The 20836-nt window shown below is 41.9% G+C and overlaps 1 protein-coding gene across 5 annotated transcripts; it reads left to right on the top strand.

Moving 5' to 3' along the window:
- Positions 1 to 1957: 1957 nt before the first annotated feature.
- Positions 1958 to 18877, top strand: ark2n (arkadia (RNF111) N-terminal like PKA signaling regulator 2N). Of its 5 annotated transcripts, none has more exons than XM_035775661.2 (5): positions 1960 to 2296; positions 4112 to 4987; positions 15033 to 15224; positions 15794 to 15905; positions 16264 to 18877. In XM_035775661.2, the coding sequence occupies exons 2-5, from the start codon at positions 4183 to 4185 to the stop codon at positions 16460 to 16462; spliced, it is 1308 nt and encodes a 435-aa protein (XP_035631554.1). In that variant the 5' UTR covers positions 1960 to 2296; positions 4112 to 4182; the 3' UTR covers positions 16463 to 18877. The 5 variants fall into 5 exon arrangements, with proteins under 5 accessions (XP_035631557.1, XP_035631554.1, XP_035631558.1 ...); XM_035775662.2 differs by lacking the exon at positions 1960 to 2296 and adding an exon at positions 2405 to 3369; XM_035775663.1 differs by lacking the exon at positions 1960 to 2296 and adding an exon at positions 3404 to 3425.
- Positions 18878 to 20836: the final 1959 nt, after the last annotated feature.

Raw genomic sequence — 20836 nt, 5'->3', positions numbered from 1 at the left:
GCAGCAGAGAACTGGAGGGAAAGCGGTCAAAGGAAGTGTTGGCTTTGGGGATGACCAGTGAAATATACCTGCTGGAGCGTGTGCTACGGGTGGGTGTTGCTATGGTGACCGATGAGCTGAGATAAGGTTGGGCTTACCCAGCAAAGACTTATATATGACCTGGGGCCTGTGGGTTTGGCAACGAATATGTAGTCAGGGCCAGCCAACAAGAGCATACAAGTCGCAGTGGTGGGTAGTATATGGGACTTTGGTGACAAAATGGATGGCACTGTGAGACTACATCCAGTTTGCTGAGTAGAGTGTTGGAGGCTATTTTGTAAATGACGTCGCCAAAGTCAAGGATCGGTAGGATAGTCAGTTTTACAAGGGTATGTTTGGAAGCATGAGTGAAGGAGGCTTTGTTGTGAAATAGGAAGCTGATTCTAGATTTGATTTTGGATTGGAGATGCTTAATGTGAGTCTGGAAGGAGAGTTTACAGTCTAACCAGACACCTAGGTATTTGTAGTCCACATATTCTAAGTCAGAACCGTCCAGAGTAGTGACGCTAGTCGGCGGGCAGATGCGGGCAGCAATCGGTTGAAGAGCATGCACTTAGTTGTACTAGCATTTAAAATAAGTTGGAGTCCAAGGAAGGGGTGTTGTAGGGCATTGAAGCTTGTTTTGCCGGTTTGTTAGCACAGTGTCCAAAGAAGGGCCAGATGTATATAGAATGGTGTCGTCTGCGTAGAGGTGGATCAGAGAATCACCAGCAGCAAGAGCAACATCATTGATATATACAGAGAAAGGAGTCTGCCTGAGAATTGAACCCTGTGGCACCCCCATAGAGACTGCCAGAGGTCCGGACAACTGGCCCTCCAATTTGACACACTGAACTCTATCTGAGAAGTAGTTGGTGAACCAGGGGGGGGGGCAAGTTGCTGCAAGGGGTGCTGAGATGTTGGCCGGGGTCGGGTAGCCAGGTGGAAAGCATGGCCAACCGTAGTAGAATGCTTCTTGAAATTATCGACTATTGTAGATTTATCGGTGGTGACAATGTTTCCTATCCTCAGTGCAGTGGGCAGCTGGAAATTAGTGCTACAGGATGCACATTTCTGTCTGAAAAGGTTAGCCTTAGCTTTCCTAACTGACTTGAGTGTATTGGTTCTGAACTTCCCTGAAAAGTTGCATATCGCGGGGGCTATTCGATGCTATAATGCAGAAGGCCACAAGATGTTTTTGTACTGGTCAAGGGCAGTGTGGGGTGAACCAAGGGCTATATCTGTTCTTAGCTCTTAATTTTTTGAATGGGGCATGCTTATTTAAGATGGTGAGGAAAGTACTTTTAAAGCGCAACCAGGCATCCTCTACTGACGAGATGAGGTCAATATCCTTCCAGGATACCCGGACCAGGTCGATTAGAAAGGCCTGCTCGCTGAAGTGTCTTAGGGAGCGTTTAACAGTAATGAGGGGTGGTCGTTTGACCGCAGACCCATTACGCACACAGACAATGAGGCAGTGATCGCTGAGATCCTGGTTGAAGACAGCAGAGGTGTATTTAGAGGTTACAGATTTAGGGTTGTACCTGGTAAATGCCTTGATAATTTGTGTTAGATTGAGGGCATGTAGCTTAGATTGTAAAATGGCCAGGGTGTTAAGCATGTCCCAGTTTAGGTCACCTAACAGTACGAACTCTGAAGTTAGATGGGGGCAATCAATTCACATATTGTGTCCAGGGCACAGCTGGGGGCTGAAGGGGGTCTATAAACAAGCTGCAACTGTGAGAGACTTGTTTCTGGAAAGGTGGATTTTTAAAAGTAAAACTATAATTTTGGGGGCACAGACCTGGATAGTATGACTACAGGCTATCACTGCAGTAGATTGCAACTGCATCCCCTTTGGCAGGTCTATCTTGTCGGGAAATGTTATAAAAACTAGGTCTAATGTCACACGTGATTTTCAAGTCGGAGCTTTAGAAAGATGCCTGAGTTTCCGATTTTGAATTCGGAGTGACCGTTAAACGATTTTTACCAGTGAAGTTCCCAGTTGTCCAAAACGCGGCATACCTCTCCCAAGACTCACGGAGGCGCTAATTATTTTTCTATGTTACTCACGCATGGAAGTGACGCACACATTTGTATGTGAACAACGGCTGATGGGGACATTTTGAAATAAGTATCTAGCTAGTGGACCAAGGTTCACTTTACAAGCCACATTTACTGTATTAGTTGTATGTCTCGCGTGCGTGATACGTTCAAATTAATGAAGATGTCACAGAAGTCGGACACTGAAGAAACAAACGTATAACGTAATACACAAGTAAGTTGCTAGTTTAGCTAGCAAATGAGCTACGCCGTGAGTGCGAACTGGCTAGCTGCTGGGCTGGGTTAAAATGGAATCGTCGTTAGCATACGTCGCTTCCATTTTAGGTAGCTAACTAGCTGCCTATCGAGTTTGTGCTAGCGGTATCACAAATACATGCATGGGTGGTGGACTATGTTTAGAAATCCCCCTAGCAACTCCAACTCGTTTTATGGGAAACTTGCTTAGTAAACTAGCTAACGTCGTTAGTCATAGCTCGATAGCCACAGAAGCCCTCACCATAGATTGCCTAAATAATTTCCCAGTTAGCTAGCTACCTAGCCAGACGGGTAAGCTACCATCAAGCTAGATAGCTAACACTAGTAAAGGATGAAGGAAGCCAGCTTCCGCGATACTGGTTTATGTTTAGCGTAGTTGACGTTAGCTTCATATGTTTTGCTTGCTAGCCAGCCAGTTGATAGTCGCGTTTAATTGTTTGTTAGTTATGTTGTCGAGCTAGCAATCCAGGTAGCTACGTAGGTCAACATTTCGTTTTTTTTTGTTAAAACGGTCAGTGATGTTATTCATACTTGATAGATGAGGCTCTGTCTGAGTTTGCTCTTTTCCTAGGCTACCGGAAGGTGTGGCGCAAAGAACCCCGGACTTGAGTTTCGTTGTTGCCCACACAGTGGTGTTATGACACCATTATATATAGCCACATAACTACTGTTATAATGCTGAGTTCATAACAACTGGGGTACTCTGAAATATCCGACTTAAGTGCATTGAAATTAACTGGGAATTCGGACAAAAACCAGCTCCAACTGGTAACTTTTTGAACGGTCATCCAACTCGGAATTCCAAGTCGTAAACTCTGGCATAAGACTGTTTCCCCCCCCAAGTTCCCAGTTTTCTTGAAAGCACCATAGCACAACTTTGAGTAATATATTCAACGACAGTCTACCAGCTGGGCCACATCTATCTTAAGTTTAGGTGTATTTTGGTGGAATGCTGTGAATATGAGCAATGAAGAGTTCATTATACATTTTGAAAGAAGAGGGTCACTATTTGTAGGTGTCTTCTCCCTACAGGTATGTGACCAACATTCCACACAATGGTAACATATGTTTGGAACCAGCTGATATTTGTAAGTTGACCACATGTGGGGGTTCAAAGCTAAACCAGTAGAATAGATGTTGCCAGCATCTAGGTGATAACCTTCCTTATGTGAGAATGCTACCAAAAACCCATGTTACCCTTTTGATTCATTATTGGTTTTTGAGCGGCAGATAACCTGGCGGTTAAGAGCTTTGGTCCAGTAAGTCGCTCTGCACAAGAACGTATGCCAAATTACTAAAATGTAAACACACCCCACTACAGCTGTAAATGCAGCCAGATTAATTAGTGCTAAATTGCCTTTCGCTACTGTTGTAGGCTACTGGTACTTCATTGAAATCTTTTCAGTGGTTCCCATCTCCTGTCCTCATCTACCTCCAAAAGGTACACATTTTTATTGTTGACCCTGTCAAACATGCCTGATTCAACTTGTCAACTAATCATCAGGCCCTCAATAAGTTGAATCAGGTATGATTGTTTGGGGTCACAAGACAAATGTGTGTTGTTGGAGGTACTTGAGGACCAGAGTTGGAAAACACTGAGTTACACCTTTCATAAATCGGTCTGTTGTGCTGCGTCATTTTATAGATCCTGAAAGAGGATGATTAATTTCTAATGTGTTTAGTCTTAAAGATATATCAATATTATAGTGGGTGCAAGAGTAGGTCTTTTTGAACCAAAGTTAAATCTCTGTGATATCGTATATTGTTGTTCCAGGTGAGTTCCTGTCCTGGCCCACCTGTTTAAAACAGTCAGACCACGGGGTCCTACGCTCAACTAGCAGGAAGATGGCAGACACTGAGAAGACAGAGGAGTTTGTCAATGCTGAGATCTTCCCAGAGCGTCCCGTGCAGGAGGGGTCAGCTGCTGCTGTCAGAGGGGAGCAGGAGGAGCCCCTTAAAACCGAGACCACCAGCTCTCCTCCAGGAGAAAAGGAGGGGGACAGCCCCCTGCAGACTGAGGGTGAGCCTAGCCTTCTCTCAATGCCCTGCCTCATGATGGAGCTGAGAAGGAACTCCCCTGAGTCTCCGCACGCCTCCACCGGCAGTGACAAGCCCACCTCGGGCCGTGCCTACGAGAGTGACTCCTCCAACCCCTGCATGCTCTCGCCCTCCTCCAGCGGCCACCTGGCTGACTCGGACACACTCTCCTCTGGTGAGGAGGGATCCACCTCGCGTGCGACAGTGGAGGGGGGCTCCACAGAGCCCGGGGCCGACACCAGACTTGCAGCAGGGGGTCAAACATCTGCATCAAGTGGGCGAAAGTCCCGTCGTTCACGTTCTGAAAGCGAGATGTCAACCAACACAATGGCAGCCAAGAAAAACCGCTGCCAGCCCGCTGTGGTGGGAGGAGCAGGCGTTGAGAAGCAGACCAACGGCCGGCTGGCTAAAGTCAAAGGTCACCGGAGCCAAAAGCACAAGGAGCGTATTCGGCTGCTTAGGCAGAAGCGTGAGGCGGCGGCAAGGAAGAAATACAACCTGCTGCAGGACAGTAGTACGAGCGATAGCGACCTCACCTGTGACTCCAGCACCAGCTCCTCTGAAGACGACGACGAGACATCAGGCGGCAAGACAATCACCACAGACATCCCAGGTAACAATCACCACAGACATCCCGGGTAACAATCACCACAGACATCCCGGGTAACAATCACCACAGACATCCCGGGTAACAATCACCACAGACATCCCGGGTAACAATCACCACAGACATCCCGGGTAACAATCACCACAGACATCCCGGGTAACAATCAACACCAGACACATTTAACCAAACCCAACCCCCACGGGGTAATATTCACCACACATACGGTGCATTCAGAACGTATTCAGACCCCTTCTCTTTTTCCACATTTTGTTACGTTACAGCCTTATTCTAAAATGGATTAAAAACATATATATATCCTCCTCTATCTACACACAGTAATAATGACTAATCAAAAGCAGTTTTTTTAAGTGTTTGCAAATGTATTAAAAAATTATCAAAGACCTTATGTACATAAGTATTCAGACCATTTGCTGTGAGACTCGAGATTGCGCTCAGGTGCATCCTGTTTCCATTGATCATCCTTAAGATGTTTCTGCAACTTGATTGGAGTCCACCTGTGGTCAATTCAATTGATTGGACATGATTTGAAAAGGTACACACCTGTCTATATAAGGTCTCACAGTTGACAGTGCATGTCAGAGCAAAAACCAAGCCCAAAGGTCAAAGGAATTGTTTGTTAAGCTAGAAGACAGGAGGATTGTGTCGAGGCACAGATTTGGGGAAGTGTACCAAAAAATGTCGGCAGCATTGAAGGTCTCCAACAACAACACAGTGGCCTCCGTCATTCTTAAATGTAAAGTTTGAAACCACTAAAAACTCAAAGATCAGGCCAAGCTGAACAATCGTGGGAGAAGGGCTTTGGTCAGGGAGGTGACGAAGAACCCGATGGTCACTGACAGAGCTCGAGTCCCTCTGTGGGTGAACCTTTCAGAAGGACAAACACCTCTGCAGCACTCCACCAATTAGGCCTTTATGGTAGAGTGGCCAGATGGAAGCCATGAACAACAAGATTATCTGGTCTGATGAAACCAATATTGAACTCTTTGGTTTGAATGCCAAGCGGCACGTCTGGAGGAAACCTAGCACCATCCCTATGGTGAAGCGTGGTGGCAGCATCATGCTGTGGGAATGTTGTTGTTTTTTCAGCGGTAGAGACTTTGAGACCAGTCAGGATCGAGGGAAAGATGAACGGCGCAAAATACAGAGAGATCCTTGAAGAAAACCTGTTCCAGAGTGCTCAGGACCCCAGACTGGGGCAAAGGTTTTACCTTCCAACGGGACAACAACCCTACACACACACAGCCAAGACAACACAGGAGTGGCTTCGGGACAACAACCCTACACACACACAGCCAAGACAACACAGGAGTGGCTTCGGGACAAGTCTCTGAATGTCCTTGAGTGGCCCAAACCAGATCGAACATCTCTAGAGAGACCTGAAAATAGCTGTGCAACAACTCTCCCCATCCAACTTCAGAGCTTGAGAGGATCTGCAGAGACAAATTGGAGAAATTCCCCAAATACAGGTGTGCCAAGCTGGTAGCATCATACCCAAGAAGACTCAATGCTATAATCGCTGCCAAAGGTGCTTCAACAAAGCACTGAGTAAAGGGTCTGAATACTTACCGTATGTGAGATTTCACTTTTTATTCTTAATGCATTTTCAATCATAAAAAAATGTACTCTTTGCTTTGTCATTGTGAGATATTGTGTGTAGATTGAGGAGGGGGGGGGTAGCAATTTTAATCAATTTTCTAATAAGGCTTTAGCATAAGAAAATGTAGAAAAAGTAAAGGGGTCTAACTACTTTTACGGAGATACTGTATCCCATGTTTAATGCATTTGGGTCTTTCTATAAATAATGGGGCCAAGGCGTGACGTTGGGATAAACATTTCAAGATGGGTTGAAATAAAAATACCTTTTATGCAGTTCCACGTGTACTTGGATGAATATGCCAATTGCCCCATAACTCTACATATATACTACAACAGGACTATACATTCTTAAAGCAGGGTTTATACAGACATTGGCAAGTCAAATTCAAGGTCTTTCAGAGATGTTTTCAAGCCCTTTTTTGTACTTTTCAAGGATCTCAGTGTTATACAATTGTTTAATTTATATAATTGAACATATAGGGCATAATATAGAACTGTCAAACTAGGCCATTACCACTAAGAATTTGGCATTGATATTAAAATGTCATTCTAAAATGTGAGAATACTGTGGACTGACTTATTAAAAAAATAAAAATAGTGAAGTAAATAAAACAAATTAACCTTGATTTAACTAGGCAAAGGAAGTGGATGAATGTATGGTTTTTCTCTGTCCTATGTGGCATACACATAATAAAGCCAGGCTGATTTTGTCATGAGTGGCTAAAACCCCAGTTCCTTTTATAATGGAAGGATTTGTATGGAAAGCCAAGTTGATGCCAGAGTAGCGTAACACCCATCAATTGAAGTGGTTGGAAAGAAAAGGAAGTGGCCACATCTCTCACAAAATGGATCCAAAAGGAAATCGCACATTATCAGGGAGCAGGAGAACTTATAAACTGGCTACAATCATTTACACTTTTCAAGCACCATATTCTAGTAGATGTCAGACTTTTCAAGGTAGGCATATTCTAGTACTTGAATATCTGTTCTTCAAGTTTAGGTAGGCTGCTTCAAGTGCATTGTATTGCTTAAAATTGCAGGTGTATCATGGAAACTAACATGTATTTGTCATGTTATTTCATTACCAGATCCTATTGTGAAGATGCCTATTAGGCCTTATCATTTGTCATTATTATCCAGAATAATGAACAGAGTTGGGTGTTGCACAATTGTCTATCCTACGCAATTGCAAACAGTAGACTCGTCCAATCCAAGGCACAAAAACATACTCATTACTCTGACACTTTCTGTTAAATCTAATGAGACCCTTCTCTAACTCTAGCAGACAACAGATTATCAACATCAATTTTCCATGGATATTAGATCCAATGTAGATCCAGGCACAACGGTCTTCACCAGAATAAGGAATGAGACCCTAAATATTTTGGGTATTTCTTTTGCGGACACCTTTTTCTAGCACCTGCGCTGTTTCATCACATGTGCTTTCACAACAGCTGTTCGTCATTCAGAAAATTCCTTCCTGAATCAGATGTGTGAAAATATCACAGTATAATTAAACAGCTGGACACCAAATACGCATCCAACATGCATTATGCATAATTATTGAAGAACCACGTTAATGACTTTAGCTTTAGCTTTAGATTTTCAGTATCAAGGTAAGGTGACTCTTTCTTTCTGTTAGAAGCATTCAATTCTGCAATCACATACATTTTGGGGAGATTTGTGTGCCCATAAACTGTTTTCACCCCATTACACAAGGAGACACAACATTTTTAAGTAGTTACATTGCAGTTCTGGAATCTCGAAACAGAACAACTACAGGGTTCAATGTCTAATTGAACTAATTAATGAAAAATATATGATATCAGGACAACTTACACAAATGCAAGGACAGAAAAGTAATGTTTTGTCACATGATTTTTGGACATCTGTCAAGATGCCAATCATGACAAAGGGATAAACAGGTTTTAAATCAACTCGTGAATTTTATGTGAAATTGCTACTGTATTTTCCCCCCTTAATGTAATGACATGAAAAAAATGGCTTATCAATTACTTAACAAGTTTTCCAGCATAGGAAATCCTGGTACCCTAGTCTATAGAAAGACCCATGTACAACAGGGATTCCAAATAACCCACATTTAGTGCACTGTAAGGTAATAGTCACAATTTACTACAGACATCACAGGTAATTTTGACAATTTCTCGTAAACAGTTGCAACAGACATCTCACATGAATCATTTCACATACGTTTACCAGAGATGTCGTGTAACCATAGCATCCCCGGTCAATGCAAACACACTGACGCTTCTGTTTATGAATGTTTGCTAATCTTCAATGGCTTCTAGCACAGTCATCACTGAATGTTAATTGTTTTAATAACTGTTAATTTGTCTCCATTCACCATGCATTTTGAAGGTTATTACAACCCATCACGTCTTCACGTAATCCACCTGTAGGAAGTGTTCTTTTTAAACTCTGTCATTGTTTGCACGTTGTGTGGAATGTAGATACCATTTACTGAGTTACAATTGGGTCATTGTTTTATTTCTACTTTTCCAGTCTGTACTGCCATAGCGAGCTGTTTTTTACAACAGTATATGACCTCACTGTGTGGTAGTAACCTTGTGATAAACATACAGGAGTATTTCAAAGCTGTGACATAAACATAGTAGTAAATCTGTCATTCACATCGAAGGCTCCACTGTCCATTGTAATGTGATTGACTTCTTCCTGTCCTTGGTCAAAATAGAGATTGAGGGTTAATGGAATGAGATGTCTCCATCCCCAGAGCCTTCCATTAATTCACCATACCTTTGCCACGTAGCACCTTATCGTGCTGGTTCGGTTGAGAACTTCTGTTGAATTATTTGAATGTGGCCCTTTGAGATTCCCCTAGGCTCCAGTGCATGTTTTCAGCGCAGTAGGTCTTGATGTAGTTGTTAGTCAAGGCTCTGGATTACTGTTAAACAGATGCTTCAAGTGTAATAGGCACCTTTTAGGATGTCCTCATTTTAAAATGCATTAGTGAACCACAGCATCTTGTCGAAGTTGGCAAAAAATCAATCATAGGCTAGGATATATTTGACAACACTTAAGATTAATTATCTTGTGTTTTTGTGTTAATTGTACATTGTTTTATTGGTGTCCCTTGTTTTTGACTTCCTGTGACTTGATTTCCTGATAATTGGAGGGACAGATTTGATTTACATTACGGATGTGTTACTCAACTTCAATGAGTACAATGGCTCAAATACAGTATGACTAGTACTGTAGATCAAATGAAGATCTATATTGCTTTAAACTCGTGATTTTATATTGAGTCATTTCCATTGGTGTTTCAATGATGTTGCTATCTGGTTTGATAAAGTGAGTTTAAACATTGCATCTTACATACATCTTGGCATTGGGGTGACAACATTGATATTAGTTTGAGGTAGCGTTGTTCTAATTTAGACTGGGTTAAATCACTGCCACAACATTGAGTTGGTGGTGCATTGCTCTGCCTGCACTCAAGCAGGGATATTGTAGTTTGTTAGATAATTTGTAGCGAACATGGCAATAGTCAGCTGTCACTGACATTTTCCCCCTTCACGCTTTCCTTGATTACCACAACTACATAACTCTTCTAGATCTGCGTAGGTAGACATCTTTTATGTGAATTGCATTTTGAAATTGTTGCTAGTTCAAATAAGTCATGTCTAGCTGTACATTTGATGTCCAAGGAGAAATGTCAAAACCATGGTGCTTGGTGCTGTGTCTGTATGGGTTATTTCTTACGCTGTATTTGCGTACAAAGTTAGACAACTACAAAGTTTATCTTATCACAAACTATGCACTGTAAATCTTCAGTACACTTGCTACAATGAGTTACAGCAACTAAATCTCTTAAAACCAATTTCTGTCTATAGTGGATCTATAGGACTCCATTTTATCAACCATTACTGCATTCCGTACACAGACCTGACTGCTACAACTGCATGAACGTAGTCCATCAGCATGAAAAAGTCGATCTGCACGTCAACGAAACTTGTCATTTTTCAATTTTTTTAATAACTAGAAATAAAACAAACAGTCCACCAGCGAACATGAAGTGCTACTGTGTTTCTTATGGCTTGGCCTCAATGTCTTTAAAGCTGCGGAGGGATCCGGAGTGAGCGCTCAGATGCAGGGCCTGCTGGACGGCGGTGGCTCGTGGGACAGGAACAGCATTGGCAGCGTGCTGGAGGAGGCCATGACTCGCTTCGCTGTGATGCAGCGGCAGACAGAAGAGCGCTTCCGCGTCTGGATGGAGAAGCTGACGCGCCTCGACTCGGACGACAGCGTCGACTCGTCCATCCACTCGAGCGACGCCCCCGGGCGGCACCATCGGCACCGCCACAGGGCGCCGCGTCCGTCCAGCTCCTTCCTGCCCTCCTCGGAGTCGCAGGAGACAATGGCGGCGTACATGTTGGCCCGGGAGAACGCCAACGTCACCATGAGCAGCATGGCCCCCGACCCCCTCAACAACAACACCCTGCCTGATGTAGTGCCTGTGGCTACCCAAAATGGAAATCTGGACGTTCCAGACCCCGGCCTCTTGAACGTTTAGATTCCCTTGTTGGACTTGTGGAGTGGTTTAGTGCTGTATTTTCCAAATGGATAAAGTTTCACTACCATCACACATACGGTGATGATGGCAAATGTGCTTATCTGATTTCCACTTTTTGGGGGGGGGGGTTCATCACCAACTCTCCAATTTTACTGGAAGTCCCTAATATGTGTGTTATTACATAATTAACATGGTAAGCATGGCCTTGACTGTGACACTCAAGTCCTCCGTGAGCTTTGTGGCTCATGGCAGCTGTGGGTGCTGAATCACTGTGAGATCTAAGTCTTTTGAATGCGTTTTTTAATATCCAATTGGTTCCTGGAGCCAATTTACTTTAACTGCAACTTGTAGGAAAAATTGCATCATTGACACGGACAATGAATATTTTATCGACCGACTGTCAAGTCAGGGCTCTCATTGTATTGCTTTCAGTATGCCTATTCCAAGAGTATACATGTTTACCAGCTAACATACTGTGTCAGTTCATACAATAACGTGCGTTACAGAACCCCAGACAGTCACTTGTGCAGGGGGCTGCTTCATGGCATGTGCCTTGTCATACAGAATGCTAGGAATAAGAACGTTGTCATAGTGCCATTTTACTTAAAGCCACATCCGCTGATTTAAATACTTGTCAATGTTTTCACAGCCTTTTATTTTAGTGGCATAGCTTTACTAACAGTAAACATTCTAGAGAGCATTACATTCTTAACACAATATATTCTGCCCCAAACGATTCCTTGAAATTGAATGTCCAAATCAGAACATTGTTAAACTTTTTTATATGTAATTAGAGAAGTATACTTTTTCAATTTGACCTGAATTTCTGTTGTGGTAGCACTGATTGTGAAAGGTTAGGCCTAATACTATGATGGCAGTGGAGATACTTTTTTTTTCTTTTTCGTGTGGATATCGTGGGTGTGGGATCTTCTGTGCTGAATAGGAGCTAACAAATCAAGAGCTTCATGTCTGTCCATATCCTTAAAATAGTTTCTGCCAATCTGGCCTGTGCTTAAAGCAAATTTGGCTTTTTTTTTTCTTTCTTTTTTTGAATAGTAGTTGTTTATCAAACTGAAACCAGGTTTCACACTTCCTGCCCACTATCATATATATATATATATATATATATTAGTTTGGGCTCCATAAAAGTATAGCGCATGTTAATGATTACTGGTTTCTACATAGGCCTACATAACATACAGGTGACAATGCAGCCTTTTTGAGTCTGAATAACCTTCTCCAGCTACTTATAAAAACAAGAATGACTTCAAACACTACCTACACATCCAGGACATAGCTAAAGGAACATAGCTGGAAGCATATTCAATAGGGCCGTGGTCTTTAGGAGGATTGTAATTTGCACATGAAAATGTACTGCATATACAATATAGCTACACCGTTCTCAATTCCACACTGTTTAATCTGCATAAAGTTTTACTGTTTGCATGTGAACTTCCCTTCATGTATATGTCAAATGTCAAAGAATAATTTTTGATTAGCCTGTGTGTGCAAGGTAAACCTTTGCTCGTATGCTCATGAATTGTAGTGAGTGACAACTTCCTTTTGGTTTTATGTTAACAGGACTTGGTCCAGCTCTCGTCTCCTGCCTTCAAATTCATGATGCACAGTTCATCTGACATATTTAGTTTGCCGCCTTGTCCTGTTTGGATCCCAGTACTGTAAATGGTCTTCCATTTGTTTACCACAGTATTGTATCATGTCAGCAGCTCGCTGAAAAGAGCCTGATTTTTACAAGTGCATCAAATACCTTCATGGTCATTTTCCATTGGGGACCGGTATTAAAATCATATTGTATTTGTCACATGCGCCAAGTACAACAGGTGTAGTAGCCCTTATAGTGAAATGTTTACTTGCAAGCTCTTTTCCAATGATGCAGAGTTAAATAAAGCTATACAACACACAAGATTGTTTACCAAAGAGAGAATCTTGGTTTACAGTGAGCTCCAAAAGTATTGGGACAGTGACACTTTTTCTTTTGGAGGGGGTGCTCTGTATTTGGATTTACAATGATACAATGACTGAGGTTAAATTACAGACTGTCAGCTATAATTTGTGTATTTTCATCCATATTGGCTGAACTGTCTAGAAATTACAGCACTTTTTGTCATTAATGTAGACATGTTTAGAAACTTATTTCCAATAAAAGTGACTCCAATATAACACACTACATTATTTACCATTTCTATTGGGCACAAAGTCATTTGAAACCCACACAATCAGCAAATGCGTCCAAGTTTGTATTGTCACAAGCTTCATGTAATTGTGTGCTAGGAATATGTGACCAAATACTAAACCTTTGACTACTTTAATACAAGTGAATTGTCCCAATACATTTAGTCCCCCAACTTTAGTGGATCATGTACAAAAAGGTAATGTGATTTTGTAAACGGTTCACCCGATACAGATATATGCCCTCAAATTAAAGCTGGCAGTCTGTACTTTAACCTGCATAGGCATCATTTCAAATCCAAAGTGCTGGAGTACAGGAGCAAAAACATGTCACTGTCCCAATACTTTTGGAGCTCCTTTTATCTTCACTAGTTATGAGGAACAGGAGTTGTTCCTAATCCTGACCAGCCTGGAAAAGGTTAGCAGTGTGGTTAAAGTTGGGTTTAAAATCAGATTTTTAAGATCAATTTTAGAAATGGGTGTTTGGTCATGACTTTGTGGCTGTATTAGACTTGAGTGCCTGGCATCCACTGTAACACTGGTGCCCATTTTGCTCTTGACTTGACTCCCATACTGCACTGTCTGCGCTCTCAAAGTATGCTGTCTAGATCAGAGTTTCCCCAACCTGGTCCTGGGGCTCCCTCTGGGTGCAGGTTTTTACCCTAGCACTACACAGCAAGGTGCCCAGGACCGAGGTTGGGAAACCCTGGTCTAGATGACCTTTGGGCATGTGGCTTAGGCTATGTGTAACTGACTTGTCTTACAGGGTAGAACAGAGCAGACACTCAACCAACGCATGTCCCCCAATACTCTACCAGGGTTTTTCTACAACATAACTAAGTTAACCCTTTGTTACATTTTATCATATTTTTTTGGAGCAGCTTTTTTGTTTTTGGTAACTGGTCAAACTGCTGCTAAATTGTTTACTTGCGTTATTGCATACACATTATAATTAAACGTTTTGAACTGTATAAGGAACATTTCAGTTTTTTAGTTTGTAATGATTGCATCCGTTGGTAGTTTTTGTGAATGGCTGTTATTTGAAAAGCATTAAAAATGATACCCAAAATAAATTATGTAATCTGTTTATGAGTTAATTGCAGACTATATATCAGTAGGTCATGCATAGAACACACAGAATAGGCTATAGTTGCACATCATATGTGCCAATTACACATTTAACTCTGTGCACAGATTATACACATTCTATGAATTATGAACATCTTCAGTTTGACATCAGTCATCTTGACATTTTTAATAAGGCTCATAGCCTAGATGTTGTATTCAAACATTTACATTTGAGCAAAACAAAGCAGTTATATAGGCATAATTGCTATATGCTAATGCTTTATGGGGCAATTAGTTAAATTATTACTATTCAACCTAACTTGTTAATTGTCTGGCAACAAATATATTTACAGCTGAAATTGTTTTTTTTTTCTTCATTCATCATGAATGGCAGGTGGCATTTAGCAATCGGGAATATCAATTAAGACATTGGAAGTTGTAGGGTGAGGGTATGTATGTCTCCGATCCACTCCGATACCAAGGCTGAAATCCTATCATGAGCTGCTATACTAGCAATGCAATTATTGTGCTAATGGAGGTAGCTACTTTCTACTGTGAGCACTGAAGTTCGCTAACCTGAGAGACGACGTGGTTTGAATAATGAAGTGTTTTCTGTTTCTACAGACGGGACTCCCGTAGTGTGCCACTATGATATTTCAGACACTGATTCTAACCAGGAGAACTTAAGTGTGACTGCGGAGCGAGTGCGCCGGACCACCGTGATAACACATGAAAGGCTAAAAACACACAGGGACCAGGCTATGGCAGCAAACTCTGGGGCAGTAAGAGTACAGCATCTGTGCTCTCTCTCAGCAGGTCAGTTACAAACCCGGTGTATCACACTGAAAATGTCTACTCTCTCTGGGAAGACTAACTGTATAATCCGCTACCAGTTTGACAGGCGCAAGGAGATTGTTTAACAGGGATAATGTTAGTGCAACCAGTAGCCTAGGTACTAGGAACCAACATCTCAGAGATGAAAACATGGTGGAAGATCAGTTGAATAAAACATATGTTTTGTACTGTGCTCCACGGTTGAAAACGGGGATCTTAGGAGTTCGAAGCAGAAATTATACAGGCTGTCTACAGTACAGGTGTTTTCCTTTCAGGTGCTGCAAATGTGTTTTTTCTGTTTGCCTTTTATTTTTTGTCTTGCCGTACACGTATTTCATAGAAATGAATTTGGTGAATTGATATAGATGTAAATTTACATAGATATCTGCTGCAATGAAGAGTAAAACCAGATATTTGTGTCGATCAAACTTCAAGAAAAGGTGTGGATTGCATCATTTTTCAATGACTTTTGTTTTTGTTAATGTCTGTGTCCGTGAGGTGTACTGCTATTCTACATGTCCCTGTACGTTCTAAAATGTCTTGTGTTGCAGGTCACATGGAGGCAGAGCTTGCCCACAGGGAACCCCCTCAGCACAAGGGCCACATCAACATCCCCTCCTCAGACAGTGAGGTAGAAATAGTAGGAGTGCAAGAAAACACGAGGTGAGTTCAGAAAGCATAACTTGGAACACATGTCGAGGGCAGATCTACCTGCACTACAACCACTACAAAACTGTAATCCTTATATGGTGTTGTTCTACAACATGTTACCTTAAGAGTTATGGTCATGCAGTCATGTTTTATTGCCGCAACAAAACGGTCAATATAGTTTTACTGTGTAACACCAACACCGTCAACAGCTCATAAAGGCAATGGCTGCTTGGGACTGTCATGGAACTGGAGTACTGCAATGAACAAACTGTTTTCGTTACTAAGTCGTCAGTATAATGTTGTTACCCTAATGTTTCTCTAACATTGCTCTAATGTCCTTGTTGTGTTATTGTGCCCTTTCTCTTAACAGATGTGCCCATCCTCGGGGCGGGGTAATTCAGAGCCTGTCCTCTGCCTGGAAGCCCAACTCACTGGAGCAGCTCAACAATAGCACGAGGCAATCCTCCCAGCTCTGGACTACCGTGTCCCCCCAGCCCAACTGGGTGTCCCCTCCGGAGGTAGTGGACCTCACTTTAGACGAGGACACCAGACACAGATACCTACTCTGAGCAACTCGTGCACTGAAGACTTCCTTACTCCCCTCTCCTCCCCCTCCAGCCTCTCCCTACCACGGCATAGGCCCTTCCTGAGTGGTACAGCCACCACCTGTGACTCATGGGTTGCGTCTCAAATGACATCCTATTCCCTATAAAGCGCACTATTCTCTATACCTCATAGGGCTCTGGTCAAATGGAGTGAGCTATATAGGGAGTATAGTGTAATTAGAGACGCAGCCTCATGGACTTCCTCTGATGTTATTAACCTACTGTAGAACCTTATATCAAAGCCATTTTAACAAAGATGATTCCCTGATCATGGATTTAAAATACATAATCAAGAGGGCAAGACACTAGTGCAGATTGAACCATACAGAGGTGTTACAGTAAAACACATAGCAATATTCTCCCTGTCCTGGACCTCATTGATCCTGAGGACTGTTGTCCGTACGTAGGTAGGCACTGTGTTCCGTCTGTCCGCTAGCTGTAACATAAGACTTGAAGCTGCTGCATGAGGGTAGGGCAGTATCAGTAGCTCAAATCTGCTGCACTACAGACTGGTGTCCTATTCTCCAACTGACTGGATTGGGCTTACAGTCGATACTTAACGGCAGCTGGTACACTGCAGCATGATACGCCGGCATGTGACGGAGCTTTGGTGGCTTGACCTGACCTGCTCCGTACTCCAGTAGAGATGTCACTTAGGTATATGTTAAGATTTTAACACTGGCTCTACCCTCACTGGTCAAACTACATTGATTATGTTGTTTACCCTATTGTGCTTAAAGAATGTGTTTAGTTAAAAAAATATATATATAATATATATAATTTGTACTATTGATAATTTTGCTTTCAATAATTGGAGCATATGTGTTTAAGATAGTAACTGAATCAAGTTCTAAGCTAGCTAGATCAACTATTTTTTTTGTCTTATTCAAGGAAACAAACCACAACACTGGTCTGTTCAGTTCTCTTCTTTCTCCTCTCTGGGTAGCAAGTGATCAGACACACAGTACTCAGGCAGTTGCTGCAGTCCTCTGGCAGTGCAGGCTATGTACGGTACTATTACTGTAAGACAGGTCCACTGTCTGTTGAGCCAAACTGTTGCTATGGAGAACAGTCTGATAGTGTCCCAGTTGTCGTTCTGGTAGTCAGTGAATGTATGACCATGCGGGGCTGACTGGTTGCATTTATATGGATTGTGTGTATATCAGTGTGAATGAGATATCTCTCCTAACCTCTCGGGACCCCATTTTTACAACTGAGGAAATGTATCTTCCATTGAACATTGCAAAGCAAAGGTGGCCTGAATGCCTTGGAATGTGCACTATTTTCTTTCAGAATCATGTATATTCTTTTATCTTAAAGCATGGCAGATTTTTGCTGTCTCTACAAAAAATGATATTTTAATAATAGATGTGAATTTACTACATAGATATTAAGAAGCAAAGTGCAGGTGAGTTTGTGTCCATTTGGGTGCTTTATAGAGAGACCTATTTAATGTATGAATGGTTTTAACCCTGATTCCTCAGGACTCCCTGTGGTTCTTGTGTTTATTGTACTCATGCAGTACTGCAGGCCTGGTTAGTTTTTACCAATGGTCCAATATGACACATCAGATCCATTTGAACTGCATGAACCTTCCTGGTCTCCCTCATGAGAGGGTTATATTGAAGCATTTAATTCACTCCTGCTGGTCACAGAAAGGGGAAAAGTCCTACTCGACACCAGGAACTGAACCAAAGTCTAATGGAACGTTTGTCATCAAAATACTTAACCTTAGAGACTTGTGATATTTAAGCTTTTGACAACGTATTTTCCTTAGCAACAATGAAATTATTTTGAGCTCTGAATTTATTCTTGATGAGTTGAGTTCAACTTGAATACATCACTCTCCTCCCAGAGCAAAACGCCGTAGAAATTAGATGAAGGCGTCATAATTATATCAACATTTCAGTGTCACCTTGACTCTTAACTGGCCAGTTTTCTCCACTGTATGCAGATAGCACTGAAAAATACGCTTTTATTCCAAACCTCTTGCATGCAGCACTTCTAAGCCCATTCTTGTCGTGTAGCTAGCTCTTCATTATGATTTCTGTTATATGTCAGTAAAGTAAGACATTGCTCATGCCTTTAGGCTTAGTGGATTGCTTTCTGTATGAAACTAGGGCAGCGATGCTCAAGTTGGGTTGCACATACCATTTATTTTTTTGTCAAGTAAAACATTGTTTCAACCCGGTCTCAGTAATTTAACTATTTTATTTGGTTTATTTTTGTTTATTTTTACTATCAGTATTTTTAAATTAACAAGAAATTAGTGTTAATATTTTCTTTCTTCTGCAAGTCCCTGACTTCCTTGAAATTATATGTCTGTAGAACTAAAAGGAAACAATTTTAAAACTAAATAAATGGAGTATTATTTAAGTACTTTGAATGATTGTTTTTTACCCAATTGGTTTGCTCCCTTATCACGTTTCATTAACCCAGTTTGACTAGATGATTTGTTTGTTGGGGTAAAATTGATTAATGTCTTATTAGTGACTACCGATATTCATCCTAAAATGCTTGTGTGCTGACCCATCTCTCTGACACTCATTTGTGCCGTACATGACCAGTGCCTGTGAGGGCATGGGCTTGTGAGCATGTCAATACCAACTTTGTGCATATGGAAAAGGTGTTAATCTATCAATGTGCAACACATGTGTAGAAGGGTATGCATGATAATGTGTGTGCGTGTCTGTTACCACGAGAAGTTATGGGGGTTGAGGTTCCGCTGATCACTCATTGTTCCTTTCTGGCCTTCGGCCAGGCTGTCTAGACAAATCCCTCTCTCCATGAACAATACGACCCCTCACCCACAAAGGGACAGGGTCAAAGGTAAGGCAAAGCGGCACCGGCTGCTAGGAGGACATGTGAAGAGACCGGAGCTGTGTAATCTGCCTGTCGTAACCTCAACCCTGAAGCCCTTCTGCTCATCCTTAGGGCACCACCACAGCTGTATGCTAATTTCCACGGCTATTCCTCTTGTCATTGGTGAGCAGAAGAAGAATTGCTAATATTTTACTAGCCTACAAAATAAATGTAATTTTTCTGTGCTGGTATTTTATGCAGCTCTGAAGGAGGTGTTTGCATATTTCAGTGGCCTTTAGTTTATGCAGTTGAAATCACATCTGTGATTGTAGAGTACACACCTGACCACCAGAGGGCCCTTTCCCAGCAGAAATCACAAAGGAATGTGCATGGAAGTAAGTACCATTGGTAAGGACCAATAAGAAAGTCCTTGAAATGAATGGTAAAATACTAGGTTATTCAATGTTGTTTACTGTCTATAAGGTTCTATCACATATTTTCTATGCCATTCAGGAACATGTAAGTTTTCACTTTGTTAGACTATTGAAAGGGACGTGTGTGTGTGTACCGCAATCAATTTAAAGCCATACAGTATATAACATAGGTATGGCAATAGTGTTGAGTTCACTTCTGGTAGCTGCTGCCTGCTGGAGGACTACTGAGAGGTCACTTTGCATAACATCATAGCCTACACACAGTATTCTACGAATATGTCATGGCTTGACTCAGAAAATTCTGTGTGCAGGTCTACCTTTTTATATATAGATGATAGCTATGTGATGGGGATTTTATTACAATTAGAATTTGGAGATCAGTGTAGTGCTATTTGTGTGTCTGAATATTCATATTTTGTACCAAGAATACACAATCAACCAAACCTCTCATTGGGGAACAATGCATAGGAAGGGTTATCCTTTTATTGCCGATTTGAACCATATGACCTGTGTGACTACTGGTGTCACACTAAATGAAGGGTCAGTTTGATAGCGGGATGTGAAAATGTTGTTCAGTCAATATGATATGAATTTTATGTGTAAATGGGATCCAACGGCTGGAGCATGACCTCCATAAAGGCCTAGAGAGAATGTACAGCTGGGGGTGCAGTAGCAGAGCTTAGGGTCCTTTGTGTAAGACCAGAGGTGATTATATAGGGATCGTGGTAGGCTAGGTGGCCTGAGTAGAGAGTGACATATGGGGCTGAGTTTAATGACCCCTTCACCTCCCTTCTCCATCTGTTCCCATGTCAGACCTGAGGGGTATACTACAAAGCAGGATCATGCCTAAGTATTCTGATATAGGATGGAAATGGTGAAATAAAATCTATTGTTATTCCTGGTTGCTTAATCAAATTTAGCTCGCTAACTTTCATTTTACTAGGCAAGTCAGTTAAGAACAAACTCTTATTTTCAATGACGGCCTAGGAACAGTGGGTTAAACTGCCTGTTCAGGGGCAGAACGACAGATTTGTACCTTGTCAGCTCGGGGGTTTGAACTTGAAACCTTCCGGTTACTAGTCCAACACTCTAACCACTAGGC

This window comes from Oncorhynchus keta, chromosome 9, assembly GCF_023373465.1.
Source record: "Oncorhynchus keta strain PuntledgeMale-10-30-2019 chromosome 9, Oket_V2, whole genome shotgun sequence".
NCBI classification, from domain to species: domain Eukaryota; kingdom Metazoa; phylum Chordata; class Actinopteri; order Salmoniformes; family Salmonidae; genus Oncorhynchus; species Oncorhynchus keta.
Note: the sequence above shows the minus strand (reverse complement) of the source record. Positions and strands in the feature narration are given on the sequence as shown.